This window comes from Panthera uncia, chromosome F1, assembly GCF_023721935.1.
Source record: "Panthera uncia isolate 11264 chromosome F1, Puncia_PCG_1.0, whole genome shotgun sequence".
NCBI lineage: Eukaryota > Metazoa > Chordata > Mammalia > Carnivora > Felidae > Panthera > Panthera uncia.
Window position 1 is genome coordinate 43,871,473 of NC_064813.1, and position 24,807 is coordinate 43,896,279.

At 34.6% G+C, this 24,807-nt stretch overlaps 1 protein-coding gene across 2 annotated transcripts in view; it reads left to right on the forward strand.

Annotated features, from left to right (window-relative positions):
* KCNT2 (potassium sodium-activated channel subfamily T member 2) overlaps nt 1-24,807 on the forward strand; it is a 359,762-nt gene that overhangs the window by 272,440 nt on the left and 62,515 nt on the right. For both annotated transcript variants that reach the window (XM_049634538.1, XM_049634537.1), the window contains exons 20-22: nt 7,911-7,982; nt 11,386-11,520; nt 21,217-21,328. In XM_049634538.1, the coding sequence (XP_049490495.1) occupies nt 7,911-7,982; nt 11,386-11,520; nt 21,217-21,328 (319 nt within the window). The remainder of the gene's footprint in view (nt 1-7,910; nt 7,983-11,385; nt 11,521-21,216; nt 21,329-24,807) is intronic.

Consider the following 24,807-nt stretch of genomic DNA (forward strand, 5'->3'; position numbering starts at 1 on the left):
TATGATACATAATTATAAGTTATTATGATTCTTCCACTGTCAAAACATACATTCTATACCATAACATGAATAATTAATGCTTTACCATGTTCATGTATTTTGAAAACGTGGGATTGATATACTCTTGTGAGATAAGACTACTTAAGCATTTCACAATCCTTATGCAAATATAAATGTGGGTCACTGAATGTTACGGTCAAACCCATTGTGTCCTAAAATTATGATATTCCTCTCTGTGACTCAAAATTGGTAGCAGATGGTTCTTAGATCAATACCATATTTTAGGATCCTCCAACTCTCCTCTTAAATTCCAAAGTGATACAAAATTTCAGGATAAACTAAATGAGGCCAAAATCTGTTGCCTTGTTCTGCCTTTAAAATTTATCAAAAGAAGTTTTTCAAAATAGAAATATCTTTCCACTATTTTAACTTAGTGACATTGTTTATTCTGAATATACCAATATCAAGACACTCATTGATGTGTCTTTTTTAGCATCATTATTGCAATGATAACTCTAAAAATTGAGAACACTCTAGAGGTTCCAGATGAAGAATTTTCAGGTATGATGACTCAGTGACTTTCCTGTTATCACTTTGGCATCCAAGGAAAGATTAGGTAAATTTAGGGCAAGTATGGGGGAGCAGAAACTTGGATTTGATGTCAGAAGAAATTAAAGCTTAATGAAACAAATCTTAGGAGGTTGGAAGTTGGGTTGCGGGATGGGTATGGCAATGGAGTGGTTGTAAAACACCTCCAAGGCCTTTGAATATATCCCTAATTCTAGAACCTCTTTGGCAGGAAGTTCTAAGGGACTGGTTGAACTGGCACACAAGAAATGCTCATTTGGCCCTGTGAATTGTAACACATCAGGTTTTGGCTCTTTGTGCTTTTGGTGTGTTTGTTCCCTTAGAGATAGTATTTAAGGTAGGTGCATTTTCAAATTGATTGCCTTAGAACATCCTCATCTTGTATGGCTTGGATCGAAGTGGATCAACTGAGGCCCCAGAATACAGAGAGAAAGATAGGAAGAGGCTTGAAAAAGAAGTATCCCTGTGGTAAAGCAAGGGGTAAAAACTGACCTTTCCCCTGCTTTATGTTATTTCAAGGTAAAATTTCTTGTTCTAATGTGTAAATCTAATTGGGTTCCTGGACCCAGTTTCAATGTGTGTATGTGTTGGTGGGTGGTTTCCCACATCCCCAGCAAGCAATACCTGAGACCAGCTGGGTGTCCTACAATTCAAGTCAATTCTAACACTACTGTCTGGGTTAAGGGTTCCACAGGTTAAGAATTCAGTCCTACAAGATTACTTCCTCCATTCAGAAGCCAATCACAAGCTCAGCTTATCATCTGTGTTTCTGCCCAACCAGCTATAGACTGGAGGTTCCAGTGACCCCCTCCTTGGACTTGAGGTGCTACTCACAAGTCCAGGTTGATAGCTATATTTCTTTCTTTTTTTTTTTTAAGTTTTTTTTTTTTTTTGACAGAGAGAGAGAGAGCACAAGTGGGGGAGGAACAGAGAGAGAGAGAGAGAGAGAGAGAGAGAGAGTCTCAAGCAGTCTCCACACTGTTAGCACAGAGCCCAACATGGGTTTCAACCCACGAACCATGAGATCATGACCTGAGCCAAAATCAGGAGTCAGACATTTAACTGCCTGAGCCATTTAGGTGCCCCTTTAGCTATACTTTTGACCAACAGACTAGAAATCAGAGTTCCCTACTCAAGTTCCATTAATTTCCTAGAACAGCTCATAGAACTCAAAGAAATGTTTACTTCCTGGATTACTGGTTTACTATAAAAAGATATAACTCAGGAACAGCCAGATGGAGTTGATGCCTAGGGCAAGGTATGGGGAAAGGGCATTGAGTGTCCACACCCTGTCTGAAGGCACCACTATTGCCAAATGTTCATGGGTTTACCAACCTAAAAGTTCCTCAGACTCCTTCCTTTGGGTTTTTATGGAGGGGTCATTACATAGGTAGGCATAATTGGTCAAATCATTGGTCACTTGTTGTTGAACTCAAACTCCAGCCCCTCTTCCCTTCTCAGAAATCAGGGTATGGGACTAAAAGTTCCAACCCTGTATTCATGGTTTGTTCCCCTGACAACAAGCCCCCAAAAGAGGTGGTTCCCAGAAGTCACCTCATTAATATCAACCTGGTTGTGATGGAAAGGGGCTTGTTATGAATAACAAGACACCCATTGTACATCTATGGTTCTGAAGTGATATAGGAACTGAGGACAAGAGAACAAACATTATGACAAAAAATGTTCCCATTCTCCTTTCCTCAGGAAATTCTGAGGGTTTTGGGAGCTATGATCCAAGAATCATGGATGATCTGAATGTCCAAATATCTATTTCTTATAAGTCACGATATTACACCTCCCAAAAGAATCCATATCTCTAAATTTTGGAGTGGTGTTTACTCCATGGAATAGAGATGGACGTTTCTCTGTTTTAATATCTAGTCTTATTAGGTAATCCCATGTCAGCATCATTAATCCTCCTGTGTCTACCTTATTATCCCATTGAGCAGGTGGCAGGGTCTAGAGTTCCTTCATGTGTGTGTCTTATGTAGATTTTTGAATGGTTATATCTAAATCAGTCCCTTTTTGTTTAGTTCTGAATAAATAAGTTGCCAAAATGCCCAATTACTGATGGATTGGTTGAATGATTGATTTGTAATTTAGAGTTATAAAAACAATTGGTCGTTTTTATAGTCTTAATTCCTAAATCTGGTCAATCATGGAAAAACCTGAAAACTCTGTTCCTCTTAATTATTGGAAAACTGGTCAGTATTTCCACATAAATCTAGATGCAGCTTTTATTAGAGAGAGTATTTTGTCTGAATGAGACCATAGAGATCCTTTAATAAAGTCAATATTCTTTACTTCTACCCTCTGTTCATAACAGTAATAATTGTTGAGCACTTATTGCCTGTCAGTCATCATACTGGACACTTTTATTTTACATTTGTTCCCCTTAGAAATATATCTATATCGTATACTGATGATTTATCCTCAGAGAGATGTACCAAGCAGCTTAAAATCTCAAAGTTTAGAAGTTACAATGATAACATTTAAATAAACCAGCTTGTGTCACTTGGTTACAGTACTCTTAATTTATAGACAAGGAAAAACAGACCAAAGAAGTTAAATGACTATTCCAAGGTTAGTTCTAGGATTAGAACCTTCTATGTAATTCATACTTCATTGTTCTTTCAACTATATGATGTTGCTTAACTTACAGGTTTTTAACATATGCAAAAAATACAGTGCGAATTCTTTTTAGAAACAGTAATATATTTTAACTGGATTATTTTGCATTAAAATTTTTTTGCTTTCCTAATAACTTACATTTTGGAATCCAATTATTCCCATGATGTTTTTTTGTTAGATGCCTTTTGTAGGGTTTGACTTTTCTTTCAAAGTGTTATGATGAAAGTACATGCTGTAATGTTTATTAGCTTCCTGAGTCCTTCCCAAAAGTGATGTCTAACATTTTTATTTGTTGTCCTCTGCTCTTTTGGCCAAGAATGAGGAAACGAAAACTAAACACTAATAAATAATGTTCCAGGAAGTTTTATGCAATCCTTTTTTTTTTCAAACAATGAAATGTTTGTTGCTCTGCCATGACTAGTATTTTGTAATCTATCCTACAATGTTACAAAGAAATATGATGCTTTTCTTCTTCAACATATTTCCATGTTATAAGAATATGTATGCTAAGAATTGTATATACTTTTTTAAGTATTAGTTAGTTTAGTGGGTTTTGACTTTGTTTTAAATTCACATGAGTATTGCTGAAAATAGTATTCAGTACGTGGCTATTTAAGTTGAAAGAACAATTAATTCAATATAACAAATAAACAATAACAGATGTCATAAGTATGGGATTTTAAGATGTAAATTAAATTGATAATATTCCCAAACATAATATGTCAAAATAAGTTTTCATAATGTTTCCAAATAGAAAGACTTGTGGATCTCATCTGATAACTTAATGAAACCCAGTCACAATGGAAAAGATCTTGCCCTTGATACTGGCTCATTAGAGCTGGTCTTGATTCTAATTGGTTGGCCATCTGTTTTGTTTGGTCTCTTGTTGTGCTATGCTGATCTTAAATATTTCGATGACCACCACAACCTTCAAGGTCATCTAGTCATCTGATAATACCATTTCATAAAAGAGATGGAGACAAGAGTCAAAAACTTTGGAATATATTGCCCAAAGCTACACAAAGTTGAAGTGCAAGATCCAGGCTTATGTTCCCAAATTTTTACATCTTCTTTCTACAATCCTTTTAGTGCATCAATCTTCTTTTCATATATAGTGTCCAGTAAACTTCAGCTTATTTTAAAAGCAATGATACATTGTCTGATATATCAGAGCCCTTATTAAAGACATTCAATCTTTGGGCTCATGGATCTGAGATATGGTCTAAGCTTACTTAACTTCTTGATAAGGCTTTTGCATGTTATCAAATATCTCTAAGCCTCAATTTTCTCATGTGTAAAATGAGTAGGACATTTATCTGAACAGCTAATTTTGAGACTTTATAAGACAGTGTGTATGAAGCACTAGTGAAATATCTCACTTAGAAAGGCAGTCAGGAAATGTCAGTTGTCCCCCTACCCCCCATACCAATCAAGAAAATGACATTGTCACTATTCAAACTGATGAGTGGATTTGGGTGAAAACCCAATTAACAATAAAGGGAAATTTATTTTAAGCACTTAAATGAAACTACTTATATGTTTTTAAGAAAGGAATAAACTACTTAACAGAATTATGAAATGCTGACAAAATAAACTGTCTCACTATATTGATTCACTTCTTGAATTTGAAATACAAAAATTAAGTCCATCACATTTATTACTTAAATGGGAAATAATGATCTTCAACTTTGCAAATCTATGCAAATCCACAAACCTTTTCACTCCTAACAATCAGTAGCTAATTAACATTTGCATATAATGGCAATTTTTATAATGAAAGCTTTTGTAAGAATATGATGTTTTAGACTCATAAACAGTCATCTTTCTTAATATAATTACAGTTAGGTTGCAGATTAATGATGTGCTCACTTTTTTTCTGTTTACTAACATCAATTACGTCTGAGTTTGTTGAATTTTAATTTCTTGTATTACTATTTAGATACAACATGTTTCATTTGAGTCTGTGTACATTTCTTTTGTTCTAGATCTCTTTTCCTCTTTATCTTTTCTTGCTTTGAAATACTTTTTTGTATATTAAGCAAAAAATCTATGAATTTATAAGTAACATATAAATATATAAGAACACATTTTAAAAAATGCTTAGTTTTGAGAGAGAGAGAGAGAGGGTGAGCAGGGGAGGGGCAGAGGAGAGGGAGACAGAGGATCTAAAAGCAGGCTCTGCGATGATAACAGAGAGCCCAATGTGGGACTTCAACTCTCAAACCGCGAGATCATGATCTGAGCTGAATTTGGACGCTTAACTGACTGAGGCATCCAGGTGCCCCTAAGTAACCCATTTTTAAATGTTTCTTTTTTGCTAATTTTTTTGTGATGAGCTTTAGAGTTAAATCTGTAATTATTTTCACTTTTCCATAATGTAATTTCTAACATAGATAGGTCTTCTGTATTTAACATTCAGATAAAAAATGCATACATTTTATTCTATAGTATTGATGGTTTTGTTTTCCTACATTCCATTCTTCATCTGTCCTATGTTTAGGGTGCAGCATAAGAATGGGACATTTCCTGTTTTTATTAGAGTTTTATGTTTTTGCTTAGTGTCTTTCAGTGTAAAGGTTATGTTTGCCAATTAACTTCAATAATTAGAAAGATTAGTCTATTAAGAGCCTATATCATTTATGTCACTCATCAATTACTAAGCAGTTTAGTGACATGAACACTGTTGCCAATTTATTTAAATGAGCTAACATAGTACATACAAATGTACAATTGCTATGTTCTTTATGTTTCAAGTTTCCTTATAAACTAACTTTATCAATAAAAGTAGATGAATCTGTTCGTTATACAAGTTACATTTGGCAAAAAGTATGGCATATAAGATTCTCTACATTAGATATGCTTCATCAAGATTATATATTTACTAGGTTTCAAGGGCTTGATTTACCTTGTAACATAGCTGAATTTGTGTAAGGATGAGCTAAGCTAGCATAATGCAGATGCTAATGTAATTTCTGAGGGTGTAGAAGGTTGCTTGCACATCGTAAATACATGTTTGTGGCAGAATTGCATGTGGCTAAAATTCTTGAGTTTCCTAAAACAAGGCAATAACTGTGTCCTCACACCTGCTTCTATAAACATGAGCTAGGGGAGGGGAGTCATGGAGGTTATCGAATGAGCAATGAGAATGGCACTTCTAATTTTAAGAAGCAGAGCAGTGCTCAGACCGAACCAGAAGGTTCTATAAAAGACTGCCGCTCGGACTGTATATTGTTATAATATTCATTGAGATGAACATGCATCATGAGTTTTTAAAATATCTGTATTCTGTGATTCATTAATATCCTTCTATGAATGCTTTGGCATAAATGATTTAAAAACTAATACAGGAAAATGTCATCTAAAGATGTTCATACCAGTATGGTATATAATAGCAAGATATAGGAAATAACCTGTAATTTCAAGAGTTAACAATATGAAAGTGAGAATAATTTATATACTGAATAATTGAGGATTTTAAACATTAATTGTGGTACATTTATAATATGTAATAACATGGGGCCATTTAAAATGACTATGAAGAAATTTAATGTTGAGCTGAATCAACATTACAATAGTATTCTTTGGAAGATTGTCTTTTTAGCTTCACTGTATTGTGCATTCTTTTTCTTTAGAGTTAAAGGGTTAAGAGGATGATCAACAGGAAGAAAATAGGTCAGGGAGGAAAAGACTTCATCTAGCTGGGATATTAGAGATGCTATCCTTCCCTTTTCCTAGAATTTCTCTCTCCTTCTCTTTTACTGGCAAACATCCAAATTTAATATCACTTCTGTGAAATGATCCCCAATTCTGCTTTCTGAGTGCAATCTATTGTTTTTTTTTTTCTGATTAAACCATATATTGTAATTATGTGCTTTTGTACATGTGTTTTATATAGTACAAGGTAACATGATATTCTTTTTTGTGTATGCCTTAGTATAGAAATGTCTATTACATAAATATATGGGTACATATATGCTGAGTGAATAGATGCATGAAAGAGTTAATAACTTTATAAAATGAATATAATAGATTAAGTGATTTCTAAGGAAGCATCCAGGTTTATGATTCTTTCCCCAAATATGCCTATAAGTATAGATTTTAATATATATTTGCTCAACAATATACATGGAGTAAGTCAATTATGTAAAGGTGAAATACTTTTAATTTTATATGATACATATGTTACATGGGTGCATATACTATATTTATTGATTAATAGGCTGATACATTAAAAAGGGCATGTTGTAATTGTGTATATCCCTTAGAGAGATTGCTCTTAATAAGCATGCTAATTTAGTTCTCTATGCTTTGGGCCATCCAAGAAAAAAATCATTAATTTCTCATTTTACAATTCTTCCTCTGCATGAATAATTTTTAAAGTCATTGATAAGACTTTTTAGTCATAATTAAGGATATCAATTCAGTATTTTTGTAGAATAATGCCATAATGTTTCTGATTTAGAAAGAAATACAACTTGTTTTTATAATATAATATAATAGTACATTGTATTATTTATAACAAGTACAAACGATATTTTATAATTAATGTTAAGAAAAAAGGCACTTAAAATTAATCTTGTCAACAGTGTTTAGTTTTGGAAATGCAAACTAAGTCAACTTACTTCCTTTCCCTAGAAGCGCTGCCACTGTTGTGACATTGTGTTTCATTTTGTAACCCATCTGCTACTTAGGCCAGATATGCATTTTCTGGATGCAATCTGTTGGTTTCCAATGGTTTACTACATGGTGGGCTCTATTGACAAGTAGGTGACAAAATCTTTGGCGCACTAACTAGTGTGGTGTCCTGTGGTTTGTCCTGTGCTGTGCCCCCGTGTTGCATGATGAGTGTAATTTGCCATTTCAGTATTGCAAATATGGTGTATTTTGCATGCAGAGCTTATGGTCTCGTGTTATACATCTTGTATTCAAACTTCCTAAAGCAGTAATCTGTTGTTGAATTAAAACAAATCTTGCTGCATGAGAATTTTGTCACATTTGTTTAGTTTCTAAAGCTATTTTAGTTTTGCACTGTCTGTAGCAATAATGTTGTTACTAAGGGCCGAGGGATAGAGAAAACCTAAAGGTTCAGTGTTGTGATGCATTGATATCATTGTCATAACTTCTGGAAACCTTCAAAATAATTTAGAGATGTTCGTTTTAGGCCAGATTTATAAACTGGAGCATTTCCTTAAGAGTTTACTTTATTCTAGTAACATATATCAATCTATAACTTCTAAAAATGTGTTAATTAAAAAGTCAAATGTGTGCAATATGTTAGTATTAAAATACAAATTCTTTTATATGCATGAGCATATAAGAAATATAAAAACTAAAGATCATAAAACTAATATGCATATAAAATGTGTTAGCTATCCATTAAAAACAAAATGTTTACCAGAACCGTCGAAACAAAATGCTAAAAGTTATCAATTAAGAACTTTCATGCTTACGTTTTGTCCTGTAGATATTGAAAAAACAAAGTCTTATAACTTTGGAAGTGTTTATTGGCTGTTGGATATATTAAAGACCAAACTAACTTATATCTAGCCTCTAGTCTACATTAATATAATTTACATGATCAGTTATCTTAATACTAACCAACTAAGATGTAGTTAGACGCATTAAAATTACTATTTAAATCCATGAATGTGAAATCAAACTATATTTTATCATTAGTAATGTTACTGTGAAATGATAATATTCTATTAAAATTCATTAGAAAAACAGAATACTTAAAAGATGAATAAACCTCCCATCTGTCTTTGTTGCTGTAAACTATGAAATGAATTCTTCCTCTATAAAAGTGTATATGTTGAGACAAAGAACTGAGAGGGTCAAGTTCCTATGAATGGAGAAAAAAGCAGGATTGGCAACAAGTTGATAATTATTGAAGCTGGGTTGGGTGATTGAAATATGGAGGTTCACTGTGTTATTCTCTTTTGCCAATGTTTGAAATTTCCCTTAAAAAAACAGACACACCTTTGAATGAATTCAAACCCATTCACAACACTGCCATATACTCATACATTCACATTGTAGTTCTTGGGAAGGCTTAGAGAAGGGTACAAAGGAAGTTGTTTCCTCTTGAGATTCTTTTTTTCAATATTAACTTTTATCTTAGTCAGCCATCTGGTGGCCAAACTGTGTAAAGCAACTGTGCTGAATAAAAAAATAGGCAAGTGGCTTTGCAGATAGGATAGTGTGGAAAAATCATGATAGACATGACATTATAATTCATTGGTAGCATAATAAAGATAAAAAAGGAATAAAATGTAATATTAAATGGATATAAAAATAAGTTATTCAAAGTTAAAACATGAAGAACAAAATGTTTCTACGTGTTTCTGAAATGCCATTCCAATTTTATGTATTTTCTACAGATTTAAACTCGTACCTAATCATAATTACTAAAATCATTTGCCTAGGTTATATGTGAACTACAGCAGCCAATATTTTGAGTATGGAATTAACTGATACATGTAGGTATAGGTAACTATTAGCTATTTGGTACCGGTACTTACAGTGAAATTTTTTGTCAAGTTTCAACCTCATTGATTTATTACTAACGAAATATTCATTTTTCTGTCATAACTTTTATGTGTATATCCTTTTCCAGTCAGGCTTACCTTCTTCCACCTTATCTGTCCCTCTTTTTATGTAGATAATTATAATGGAGAGATGATTTTTTTTTTAATTGGGGAGAAGGATTTTAAGAGCTGACATAGAAAGCAACTTAAAATTATAATAAAGTGAATTGAAGGCATCATTTTTATGGCCCATAAGGGACTATATCACATTAATTTTCTACCTATTTCTTTGTTTTTAAAAAATATATTTTAATAGACCTAAGAACAATTATGAATTTCTTAGTTAAAAGGAACATCCAAATAAAGTATTTCTAGGGATTTAAACTTGATCATCATATTGATTGGATATTGTGGTACTGGTCCCTCTTACCATAGGAAATTTATTTGGAATAACATTCTGTTTCCATAGTTTTAGCCATAAAATCTTTGCCACAGAGCATTGTTCCTGATCCAAGCAAAATATTTTTTCTGAACTACCCCTGGGGATCTTGGTAATAAGTCTGAACTACCTTGGGGATCTCAGAGCTTTGGTAATACTCTCTCACCTCATAACAGAATAAGAAATCCCACCTCCTTCCTTATCATAAGAAGAAAACAGTTCCCTCTAAAGTAACGTGGCTAGTTCAACCAATCACACACTTGGAAAATATCCTCGGGGAACTGACCCTTCAATTGAAGAATTTAAAAGGAACTACTGTTTTTTAAGGTCTACACTGTCTTCAGTCAACTTTGTACCAACAACATTCTTACACATTCAAATTTAGTCTCCTTTATCTACTTCAGCCCTATTTTTCTAGTTTGTATGAAGCAGAGGCAGTGAGATAATGGTTTCCTTGTTTCAGCTTTAATGGTAACATTTTCTTTTAATTCAGTGGGAAACTGCTAGTTTTTGTCAGTGATAGGGGAGAAGACTGACTATTATAATTCACAGGAACTTGTATCTAGTTTAGCAATTATTTCATGCAACTAAAGAAATTAGGTTATTCAGTTGGTTGCTCAAAAACTAAATGGTAAATGGTAAGTTTGAATACAACTGATATTTATATATTTTTCATGCTCGTGGCTGTGTTGAACCAATCTTTAACACATAGCTCTCACAAAGAGATAATCCACATTTGAGAATATTTCATAGTTTACCATTTCTTTGTTGGGCTAGACCATCTAAGGTAATATGAGTATTCATCTCTACTCTTATCAAAAGTACTGTAGGGATAAAGAAGATGTAAATGTCATGTCTTTGAAATAGTGAGAGAAAAGTTCTGATATGCTTTATTTCTATTTGATGGCAAAATGGGTGTTTTCCGTGTTTTCCTTATCTAATTAATAAATATTATTTAAAAATTCTTAAAGCATAGTGCTTTGAAACGGTTAAGATCTAATGAAACATAAACAGCTCAAAAACACAAATTATTTAATATCTGTAGAGAATGTATTATAATCCCCATTAACATCTACCAGGGCAAACTCTGTGAAAGCCATCTATGAGGGCAACCTATACAAGTGTAGTGGGTAAGCAAGCACTGATCTTAGTACCGTGATTTATTGAAAGTCCATTTTTCTCTGTTGATTTTTATCAAAGCCTAGATGACTTACTCAGGTGTGGAGTGACTTTCGCTGCCAACATGGTGGTTGTGGACAAAGAGAGTACCATGAGTGCCGAGGAAGACTACATGGCCGATGCCAAAACGATTGTAAATGTGCAGACCCTTTTCAGGTAACTGTCTGAATAGCTCTGCCCTGTTGTCTACGTACCGCTAAATATCTGTGAAATATTTGGCTCTGAGTCTGTATAAAAGGAATGAACATGAGATACTTACCCTGAAGTTTTATGTTCATTCATTCAATCCAAAAGCAAATACTTATTTAACATCTAATGTATGACTGGCACTATATGTTTAATTTATTTTATTTTTTTTTTAAGTTTATTTACTTATTTTGAGACGAGAGGGTGGGACAGAGAAAGAGGGAGAGAGAATCTCAAGCAGGCTCCACACTATCAGCGCATATCCTGGCATGGGGCTTGAACTCACAAACTGTGAGATCATGACCTGAGCCAATGTCAGGAGTTGGACACTCAGCCCACTGAGCCAGCCAGGCACCCCACCATGTGTTTAAGTTTTAATGCAGGATCATCATTCTTTTAAAAATCAATAGAATAATAAGTGTGGTTTTTTTTGTATAGTTTAACATAACAAATTCTAAATCCTGTGCTGTAGTAGTCATGATTTGTGACAGACCATGTGTGTTACAACTTTGGTTTTATGCCTGGCAGTGGCCAATAGTACGCGTTTACAAACTGGATTACTAGGAATGAAATATCGTAAGACTGTGAACAGGTAATTTACCCATGTTAGGAGCCAAGTCATAACTCATCCAGATAGGAATTTTCTTTATGGTTATCTTTGAGTAACAGTGAAAACCAAAGAAAAGGTCATGCTATAATCAAAGTCAAAAACTCCCCTGTAAATGAAGACATCTATGTCACTTGAATGGTTCTTTCTGAAATCATTTTAAAATTTAAATATCTAAAAGATCACTATTTCAGTTTCATGATTTTTGCACAAGGCCAAAGGACATACCTGAGCTACCAAATTATGGAAGTAAATAAAACAATCTGAACTCCATCATCATCTCCCATCACTCCACCTTTATAACCTTTATATTGTAGCAAAGCATATACTGAGGGTAATTTTCAGTTTATAGTTTGAGTTTAGAATTCAGAAGAGAGAGGCTAGATGTGAGTCCCACTTAAGGTGATTATTTACTATATGATCTTGGGCAAATTATTTCCTTCTCTAAACCTCAGTGTCTTAATCACAAAGTTGATTGGAATTTAAAAATATATAATGCTGTAGCACGTGACTGGTAGTTTTCAATTATTCAGTGAAGGCTACTGTAATATTAGCACTCTCACGATCACTTTCATCTGACAGAGTGGAAAAGCCACAGACCTTGGAAAAATATAACAACAAACTTCATCTGTCCCAGAGGTGCTAGTAGACACTATGTGACCTCAAGCATATTTCTTAACTTCATAGAAATTCAGTTTCTCTCATGTATAAAATGCATGTGGACAATAGTTAACCCTTCTTGCAGTGTTAATGTGAAGACTGGAAATTAGGTATATAAAGAGTCTGTTTTCCAGCATCTGGAACATTTACTCTGAACTTGCATGAGAAAGTCTTGTGTCAGAAGGAGAACAAATGTACCCTCTAAAGTTACTGTAATGAGGCGGTTCATTTAGAATAAGGCTGACTAGTTCTTGAGCTATATGAAATAGTACAGTTAAAGGGAGAATAGCACATGTTTAAAATATGACAGATATGTAAGTAATTTTTTTTCTCTAGAGAATGCAAAAGGATATTATAGGGTATAAAATTAATTTAGAAGGATGAGATTTACAGCCAGTGAACAACGTAACATCATCCTTTTTATTCCCTGTGTGGCAAAAGCTAGTTATATTTTTAACAAGAGAGGATCTTTGGTTCTTTTGATTAAACATACCATTTTAGCTTTCAACTTATCATGAGTTTATTTCTATTACGGTAAAGTTTCTATTGACCTACTTTTATTGTATATACTATGAATGAATAATTTTGATTTTAAGATAACAATCAATCAATCAAGAATAAATCCCCATCTTACTGAGCGATGCAAAGGCTCTAATATTTTTAAACTAACTGACCAGAATAACTAAGGGTAGATATACATGTAGCGATATTACCATTATTTCACTAAGTACATAACAATATTTTTCAAGAAAACAGTTCTGTGAAACATTTTTTATGGGGTAATCCATGAGCTCCTAATCTAAACTAGTGCTAAACTAGGCTAGTCTTATATAATAAAGTGCAATGGATCCCCATGATGTACTGAATGTTATTTATATAGATAAATGACCAAAACTATGCAAATTTATTAGTTTCATCGTATAGGTGCAGTCAGTTACCACCCTTGAGGTCACCCACATTCCTTGAAGATTTTAGTTCCTGATTCACTGTGACTCTAGAAATCCTGCTTCTATCATAATTCTTGATGGTATCAGCAATCCTACATAGATGATCTTTTCAGTGTTTTACCTTAGCCACCTGTTCTCATGGTCGTAGCCTTTACCTTGAAGTACCAATGATTTTACCCTCCTTCTTTTCAGTTTCATTCAGTTCTGAGTACTACTACTCTGAGTACTATTGGGGGTATTTCTTCTAATACCCTCAATCTTAGCAGCCTTTTGTCTCCACTAGAACCTACTATCCACTGGTTCTGCTACCTTTTCACTGTCCTTAGTCATCTGAGGGCTTTTCTTCCATGCTTAACAGATTAAGTTCCAATATCAAGCATTATAATCACTCCTGTGCTGAAACCCTGAATTAGTGTCCACTAATTACTGATTAGTGTCCACTACTGTGGACTGACACCGATCTTAACTCTCTTTCCTGTCTCCCTTCCTCCGCCCTCAGTTTTCTATCCTTTCAGCTTCTCTGCCCATCACCTTGCATGAAATTTCTTAGAGACAGATGACAAAATTCCAGAGGTAGGATCCAGTTATCTTCATAAGTGAGCAACAGGCAATCAGAAATCCAGTCATAGTGGCTGGATACCAAGCTATTTAGGATTAAAGCTTAAGGCTCCATCTCTAAGAGAACACTGAGTATATGAAAGTCAATAGTGTTAAAAAGGATTGAAGAAGACTAGTTAAGTGATGCAAACAGACTTTATTTAACATTTCACAAAGTGGGCAGTCTCCATTCTCAAGGATCAAGACAACTACAGAATGGAGTGTGAGGCAGGAAGCTTTTATGGGGTAAAGAGTAAGGAATAAGAAAGAGAAAAACAAAAAATGAGTAAGGAACAAAAAACAAGGAAATAAGTATAGACCCCAGAGTTGGCTTGGCATTTTGGGATTGGCTGACTGGATATATTGTGTTTCTGGTCAAGTGGAATATTTACAGGTATCAAGTAACCTAAAACAATTTAGTAATGAGTTTGATATTTTTTAAAAAATGTTTATTTATTTATTTTGAGAGAGAGAGAGAGAGAGAGAGAGAAAGAAAGAAAGCACGGGAGGGGCAGAGAGAGAAGAAGAGAGGGAATCCCAGGAAGGCTTTGTTCTATCAGGGCAGAGACCAACGTGGGGTTTGATCCCATGAACCATGAGATCATGACCTGAGCCAAAATCAAGAGTCAGACACCTAACCAACTGAGCCACCCAGATGTCCCGAATTAGATATTTTTTAATCAGTGGAAAGCAGCCTGTGAATTGGGGGAGTACAGTGCCTCACAAGCAATGAGACACTTTCCCGGAGAGATTTTGGGCAAGAGTGAGATTTACAGAATGTTAGAAGAGGCAACATGGAAACAGGGCATGATGGGCTAGGAGGTCAGGCATTTGCTAAGGCTAGTAATAGATCCTGTTTTCTAGCATAAGCTGAGCTAGCTAAAGCTGAGTTGGAGGATTAGGGTTGGTGTATATTAGGTTTCCTTGGTAGATATTTACCAAAAGTACAGGCTGACATGTTTAGATTTGTAACATGGGCCAGGCCACTGAGACAGCCTCTGTTTTGTGGGTCCCAAAATACAAATTAACGTTATCACAGAGACAGAAAAGTTATCTAAGTTTTTAGTTTGCTGGCATGGCAACCCAACAGGAGAAGCTCCATCGCGGTCCTAGAATTTTTTTTCAATAATAATATCACGAAAATATCTCAGCCAATCCTTATATCTTCATGAATATCATTAATTTCCTCAAACAAGAGCCGAATTCTAATCTTCTCTGTAGCTGTATATATTAAGCAAGTTAAGATTACCTTCTGCTGTTGCTCTGTATAGAGCAATGCTACATTTTATTAGCATTAGTTTGTAAATACCATTTATCTTGGTTATTTTGACATTCCATTTTGACATGGGGCATTTTGACCTTTACATTTTCAGCTTTTAAAACTACTAAAGAATATGTTAGAGGAATCTTCAATCTGTGGTTGTATTAGAGTCCAGAACATAAGAATGAGATGGAATTCAAATATGAAATGAAAGCAACAGTGCTCTAGTTCTAGGTATTGATAAAAACTGGTATGATTTGTTTTGCTGGCTAGGAATAGGGTTAAATTTGTTGTTATTCAGAAGCTCACAGTGACCACTTGAATCCGTACCTGCCCAGCTTACTCTACAGCTTCACTTGACAAGGTCTCTCTTTTGTCCAGATTGTCCAAGGACCTTTCAGAGTTAGTCCCAAAAGACCAAAGGCAAAATAGGAGAAACTCACTAATTCACTAGCAGTATATTTGGGTGGCGGGGCTAGGAAGAATTAGAGAACAGTTGGGGGCATTGGGAGAATTCCTTTTCATCTGGAATTGCATTTACAACTCAAACATAGTTTTGTAATTGAAAACTGGATTACACAATTCAATGTGTCTTTATCCAGTAGGGCAATTATATATTTGCTGGTTTGGCCCTTGCATGTTTCTTCCAGAGAACCTACCCAGGAAGTGTTTTATTTTCCATATCCAGAATCTGGAGCATGACATACAAAGTGTTAACACTCAGATGTTTGATAAACATTCCTTAAGTTTGTTCTGGGATGGCTGGGACAAGAGGGGCCTCCAGCCTCAGCCAAGCTTTGTCACCAGAACAACGTAAGCAGGCCCTGTATTGATCACTTGCCCAAATTTGTTCCTTCACTTACGATGAGTTTACCTTTGTGGGTTCGGAGTAGTCCTTTATAGTAAGCAGCAAACTCCTTCAGGGACAATCTATTCCAGAGGTTCCAGATTCTCTAGGTAAGAGAGTATCTCTAGTACTTTACTCTGAAGAGATTCCTTGAATCCTAAACAATTGGCCCATCAACCTTAGAGACCATTTCAAAGTACCAAAGACTATAGGAGATAAGGTCTTTTCAAGTCAAATATGGCTAAGCCTCTTTCTCTCCTGTGCCTATGGACCTTAGTTTATACACCTAAGAGAAAACACTCATGGGTCATTCTCCTTGAAAGATCTGCTAAGTGAGTGTCTGATTTCCAAATTGAAAGAAAAGCAGGTCCTCACTTTAAAATTTAAGTGTCTCTTGCTAAAGTTTTACCTCACAAGCACTTGGTGTATTGAAAATATTGCCTGTTTTCACATTTTTATGAACAAGTGTTAATATCTAAACTAAATTTAAAGAAGCATGCCAAAATGTGCCTTGAATTAAAAACAACCACTTCAAAATGGCCATGTCATCTATCACTATTCTCATTTAACTGAAGAAAAAAAAGACGATATTGAAAGCAACTTACTGGCTCATCCTATCCTATATAGGAAAAAAAAATGGCCGATTCAAACCAACAGCCTAAGTCTGTGTATCAGGAGAAAGGGAGAGGAGAAAATTAACTCAAGGAGTCGTGAAGCAAATGTTTTTCTAGAGAGCACACAAGATAGATAAACATTAGTTTAATACAGAATGGGTACAAAAGTAAATACTTGCTAATTTTAAAAGATGAACTAAGGTATATTAAAAATTTTTTAATTTATTTGAGCAAAAATCAGTTCAGATTTGTCAGTGCCAGGTAGGAAGTAGTTAGAAACACTCCATGGACAAGAGTGAGGGACTTACAGAGAAGAGGCAGAAGTAAAGCAAAGAAATAATTGATCAGCTACAGCTTAAGTGGTTGTATTATTTGAGAAAGCCTAGTTGACTGTTTGTGATTGGCTGGCCTTTGGTTTTGATTTCTTAACCTTGAGGCATGTATAGGTTGAGGTGTTGATTTGTTTAAGTAACCTGCTAAGGTGTTAGAGCCATCTCAGTCTAATGGCCTCCTTATTTAATTAACATTAGTTTTGTTTGCATTGTAAAAGTCCAGGAATGATTTAGTTCAGAAGTCTCTTAGGCTGATTTTGTTTTAATATAAAGATATTTTTGCTTTTGAATTTTTTCCTAAAATGTAGCTGATCAAACTGGTAAGATAATCAGTGCTCTGGCAATGGGAACATTCATTCAAGTCATGGATCTGTGTATTGCAGGAATCCGAGAAATTCATGCATTAACCCCATAGTAGGTCAGGAGGACGTCTACAAACACCTACACTTGTGATTTATTCATGGTATTATTGAGCATCTAGTAAGTTTGGGGACTATACAGAATGCTATGGCTGAGCAGTGCCTAAGGCAGACATAGTGATCAGTAGTGATTAAGTAGTGATAGTCTAAGCAGGGAACATATTAAACAAGAGATTCCAGTAGAGAATTATAAATGTAGCAGCTACTGAAAAGAGTATAGTGTTATACAGGTACAGACAACAAGAATGTATGATCTAGTCCAGTGGTTCAAGGAACACCTACCTGTTATCTCCCTGAAGAATTTACTCAGTTGTTTACTTGATAGACTAAGCAGGCAAGGAGAGGAGTAGAACATTCCACAAGGGGGCAGCATATCCAAAGGCTCTGAGGTATTGAGGCGGGCAAAATTGATGACTTGGAGCAGAGCAAGTGGAAGACTGACAACGTGAGGCTGAAGTCTGAATCTGAATCAGAATATTCATGGCTTTGTAGAGCACGGTAGCAAGTTGATCTTCATTATAAGAACAACAGGAAGGAAATCACTGAAGGATAGAGTTTAAAAATACTATTTTAGCTACGACATGAAGAGTGGTTTGAGGGGAAAGTAAGAGGAGGGGAGAGCTGTGCAGTTAGAAGACTTGCATCCCCAGGATGCAAAGAGCATAAATGGCAAGTTAAAAAATAAAATCAAAAAAGAATATTGTCTTTATGTTGGCACAAGTAAGATATTATTATTGGCACAATAATCATAGTTATTGAGGAAATGTCATACCTCTGTACGTGGGAAAAGACATAATTGAAAATATTGATAATGAATATGTATAAATACAAGAATGATTCATTTATGTAGTGCAGAAATATTTTTATTATTTTGATTGGTTTACATAGATAAAAAAATTACATACAGGAGATATCTGATATCTCAGACTTAAAGTGTTTAAAAAGTATTTTTAAAAGATTAAAATATATTCATATTTATTTTAGTGTTGAGAGCCAATTGTAATCTGAAACTGGTTTTTTACATATCTAAGTGAGTCTCTGTACCTATATTTTAATATATACGTTTGTTATTCTGAAACATCATTCCTAGCCACCACAACAGATCAAAATTTATAGTGTAGCACACTAGCTCCGTTTTTTTAATTAAAATATTGTGAACATTTTCCAGATTTGTATGCCCTTATGTTTGTTTTTCTTGAAAATATAATTGCAGGTAGTCTCAGACTTCTCCCAGTGGTCTGTCAAGTAGAGTATATGGTGTGTTTTTCATCTTCAATTAGTTAGCATAACTGGGCATGTCTGTCAAAAGTATTTTTTGAATAAATTATACCAAGCAGAGAATTAGTCCATAGAGATTTTGCACCTCTCCACAATGATACTTACATCACTCAGTCAGGACATAAATTAATTGTAGAAAAGTTTTAAATAGAAAAAAATATTATTTTTCTTGTTTTTAATGTTTATTTTTGTTTTTGAGAGAGAGAGAGAGAGAGCGACAGAGACAGAATGCGAGTGGGTTAGGGGCAGAGGGAGAGAGAGGGAGATGCGGAATCTGAAGCAGGCTCCAGGCTCTGAGCTGTCAGCACAGAGTACAATGCAGAGCTTGAACTCATGAACCGTGAGATCATGACCTGAGCTTAACCAACTGAGCCACCCAGGCATCCCAGACCATATTATTTTTCAATTACAGTATTGCTTTATTATGATCTAGTACCTAGGGAAAAAATACATTTATTATGTCATTTTATTTCTAAAGTGTTTTATACTCACAATGTGTTTAGGTCATATTAAAGCCCAGAAGTAGATTTACAGATTCATATTTTAAGATACATAATTAAAGTTACTAAAAAACCAAATTTATGAATGTATTATAATTGAATGTAAGTAATAGTTTATAGATATAAAAGGCAATGCACTAAAACATTTCATTAAAGTATTATTTAGTTCTAGATTTTCACTAGGTGGCAGACGTAGACAATGCATTCACTTTCTCAGTTTCAAATAACATAATGGTATTGGTTCATTTATATAGAACAGAAACAGCACATCATATAAACTTTTTGGTTCTATCTAATTTCAACTCTACAAGTCACTTAAATACAATGACCAGATCAACCAATCATATTATCATTCACTGTTACTCAGCTCTCAAGTATATAGCTACACATTTCTACTTGATATAATGTGTTAGAAATCATCCCAAGTAATCCCACAAAAGTATCCAAAGTTTGAAAAATAATATGTATGAAAGATAAAAGCTATATTTCGCAGAGAAAATTTAAACTTTCCAAAAGATGAAATAAATTTTCATTGTTTTGCAGCTATGTTTTTCTCACAAATTACTTCTCTGGCCTTATATCTCAACACTGTCCTGGATGCTTCTCACAAGCTATCCATTTACTGGTGCTTAATGCTGCATAGTCTGTGAGATTCAGTCAGCCATATTTATCACTCTTATAAAAATATATACAGCCTTATAACTTACACATTTTTATAGTTTCCTCTACTGGGTAGTAGAGTCTAATTTAAAGGCCAGCATATCTCTTCATACCTCTTTTTAGGTCTTGGAGACCAGAGCTTTCCAATAACAAACACTTCATTATTATTTATTAAATTAGATATTAAAAATATGCCTCAGTTAATAGAAATAACAAAATGAAGTTATGATCTGACAGCTATTATCTTGTGTGTGTGTGTGTGTGTGTGTGCGTGTGTGTGTGTGTGTGTGTGTGTTTTGGGATAAGGTGGTGAATAAGAAGGAAACTAATGCAAAGCTATGGGACGCGTGAAAACTCTCAGGATCTTTCTAGAATAACACTATCAGTTGAGCCTTGGCCTCAATTCATTACAATGAAATGTTATTTGAGTTAAAATATTTTCTTTTCTCAGGAGATCATTATAGCAAGATGTGACCTTCAAAATCGCATACTATGAGAATAGGGACTCTTAGATCAAAGAACTCATTAGGGACAATAAGCTCATCACGTGGAATTTTTGTCAATTGTCATATTCATCTTATAAATTTCTCTTTTGATATTATCCACAAAGTCACTTGTGACTTCTTAAATTAGCTTCATGAGCTTCTCTTCTATGCCATTTCATAATTGTAGAGAGAAAAATATCTAATAAAAAGCCAAATGACTAAATTTATTTTTCTTATAGTGCTAAAATGTTGGTTAAAATATTCTTTGGGAAATAGCATTTCATTTTTCTTGCATTGTACAGACAGTTTATGTGACAATGCCTGCTGTTGTAATTGAATGTAGTTTTATGCCTAAGGCTAGGAATCACTCACTCATAAATATGTTGTTACAAAATATACCATATTGGATTGTTAGTGTGATGCAAATGCTTTTTTGTGTGTGTGTGTTTTTAAATGTAGGTTGTTTTCCAGTCTCAGTATCATCACAGAGCTTACTCACCCAGCCAACATGAGATTCATGCAATTCAGAGCCAAAGACTGTTACTCTCTTGCTCTTTCAAAACTGGAAAAGGTAAGACTTCCTATTAAGGAGGTTGCATTTAACTATTTTTCCTGAAAGAGTAACTCTGAAATTCCTGTATATAGAAAGAAATGCCATGGGATAGTAAAAATAAAAATGCTGCTGTGAATTCTTGTTTTGGAGCTAAAAATCTTCGTTTATAATTTTTTAAGGGAGTTGATGGATTTGAACCATTGGTATCACAAGTGAACATACTGAAGATATCTTGTTCTCTCATCATTTATTATAGATTGAAAGCATGATTTAAGAAAGAGTTGAATGCAACAAGAATGCATATACCCGCTTATAATGTCAGTTATATTGATAATATCATGAGCGCTATGTCAAGAAATCCATGTTGTATAGAAGGCTTTGCAGTTTAAAATAATCCTTAAGGCCTTAGAAAAGGCTTTCTTGAAAGTTAGCTTCCCAGATGTCACCAACACAATCTGAGACAAAGCTGAGTTTATTGCTTACTTAGATAAGGGAGATGGTCATCTCAGAACTTTGGCAGTGCTTTAAAACTGGGTCAAAGTTTATTGGGTTTTGGAAATCTTATTTAGTGAGGGTCTTTTGAAGTGGGAGTTTGATTAGGATTCACAAGGGATCAGGGTAATGTGAACGGACAAAGTAGTTATGTGGACAGAGAGGTGTGGTTTCCATGCTTAGTGTCTAGACAAGAGTGTCAGGGTAAATGGTTTTTGCATGCAGCATTGACTTGATATTAGTATACTGGGAGAATTTCATATAGAGAAAACAATAAGATTCAATCTTATACATGTGAAAATGTGTTAAGTCTGTTCTATCTTCATTGTTTATAACACTATAAGAGATACAGAAAACAATGCCTTATATTTGTTGTTGTTGTTGTTTGGTTAGTTCATTTTTTCACTTCATTTTGTTTTGATTACATAGTCCTAATTGCTAGGAGATATTTTGCTGAGTAAGGGCATTTCTGTACTCTGGTTTGTTGATACCCAGCTTCAGAGCTGGTCACATACATTGTGTCAGTAGAGCCTTCCCACTGTTCCTTTATTGTCATAGTTACGTTTTGTCAGGCACTGCCTTCAGAAGAGGGAACTGAGTTTAAGCCAGGTAAAATAAGTTTTCCAAGATTACATAGCTGTCAAGTCAGTGCAGAGAATCTTAAAGACATTAGCATTGAGGACAGAAAACTTCCATTATGCCACACTGCTTTAACAACATAGAAAGGGTGGTGGCAGGCATAGTGAATTGGGTCAGCATCCACAGACAAACCCAGTTACCAGGAATCCAGCTGGAATCAGTGCTGGCTTGGTGTCTGATGGTCTCCTTCATGACAAAGTGAGCGAGGATCACCTAGTGATGAAGAATGCAAGCTCCGGAGTTAGATTGGTCCATTTCTCTACTACTTTCTAGGAATGGAACCTGGCTAAATAAATTATTTACACATTGATAGCTTTGGGATTCTTCTCTGGAAATAATGGTAATAGACAAATAATAGGATCGCTGCAAGATTACACCGCATGATCTATCCAAAACATTTAGCTGTTTTGTCATATAGTCAGTACCCAAATAAATGGTACTAAAAACATAATTATAAATTGTTGTGGATGGCACTAATAAACATTCCATTCTGTGTATTCAATTTTACACCGAATAGATGTTTCAAGGTCATAACTGTGGAAGATGTTTTCAGTAATGTTGACTGCATGTGTCTATATTTTTGTGTGTCTGTTGCATTAGGGAAAAAGAACAAAATGATATTTTTATTTTTGTTGGGGAATTAATTTAAAGTCTTTTGCCAGCCTAGAAATCCTCTTCACAAATGTAGGAAAGTTTTACTTGCATAAGCATTAAATCAGACTGCAATATATCTCAAGCAATCCACTAAAGAGATTGCAAAAAACAGAAAGGCATCTCATCCTTTTATACAGCCAGGCAAATACAGTCATTTGCATACATGCTAATGTCTTGATAGAAAGGAAAAATAAAACTTCTTGTATTTCTGCAACAAGTAAAAGTTACAACTTCAAGCCCGGCACCTAGTCTAACCTCTCACAGAGACCGAAAGACAGGATGCTTTATGCTCACATTTCAGAAAGATAGTTCTAAAGCTCCCAAGAAAGACTTCACTGATTTGCAAAAACTGACTACAGATTATTCAGGTTTTCAAAAGGTTTGCATCCCACTCAACTAGAGAAAGAACTTACAACCGCAAGTTTTCTAGGGGAAATGCTTTAGCAAAAAAGAGCAGGAAGGAATGAGTTTTCTTTGTCTTTTGGCATCAGGGGAATTCACTTATTTTTTAGATTTGTATTTACTCTGACATGCTCTAGATATTTCCCAAAATAAATAAAGGAATTCGGTACATTCCCTAATTGTTTAGAAGTAGAGGGGCCAGGGGAATTGGAATTAAAACCAATTGGTTTGGAGGTTATAAAGTCATAGGAAATTCTTTTCAATTCAGTCATTACCACTTTGTTCATCTAAATAAGGATTTGGTACATAGAAAGTTTTTAGACTTTTGGACTGTTTTGACTTAAATTGTGTTCCTCCCCCTCAAAAAAACATGTGTTGGAGTCCTAACCTCTAGTACCTCTGAATGTGATCTTATTTGAAGATAAGGTTTTTATAGGGGTAATTGGATTAAAGAAGACCATTGAGGGGGGGGGGTCCTAATCTAATACAATTGGCATTCTTATAACAATAGTAAATTTGGACACAGAAACAGACACACATAAAGGGAAGACAATGGGAAGAGAAACAGGGAGAAGACAGCCATTCACAAGTCAAGAACAGCCTGGAACAGATCCTTCACTTAAAATCCTCAGAAGCAACCGATGGTGGTGACATGTTAATTTCAGACTTCCAACCTCCAGAGCTCTCAGGCAATAAATTTCTGTTGTGTAAGCCACCCGGTCTGGAGTACTTTGTTAGGGCAGCGCTAGGAAACTAACACATGTGCCATCAATGATATGGTAACTGTTCATTTCCAGTCAGTGCTTTTTATCTGATATAAATACAGCTAACTTATCTCTTAAAGTAATTATCTTTCTTTGTCTTCTGGATGCAAGGAGATATTTTTAGGATTAGGAAACTGACCTTTATTTCTAGTATTTGAGTATCACGTTCTAGAGTTACATTGGCTGAGGAATAGGTAGATTTTTATTCTTTTGAATGTAATTATGAATATCATTTTATTCTATCTATAATTAGATGCACTTACACAGATGAAACCTTCACCTTTAGAAACATAATCAGTTTTTGAATTAGAAACAAACAACAGCTGGGCTGCTTGCCACACTTTTTTGACACTAAGTGGTTTCCATTTAAACTCAAGAAATGCTGGAATTGGTCAGGATGCTTGTGGAAGATTAGATTGCTTTGACCCTGGCTGCTTTACTTGTGTGATGATTACATTTGGGTGGTTTCCTGGTAGACCCTGCATTCTAATAGAACCTTGGTTGCCATTGGTAATGCAAGTAATAATCTGTAAGGATTCTCTGGAA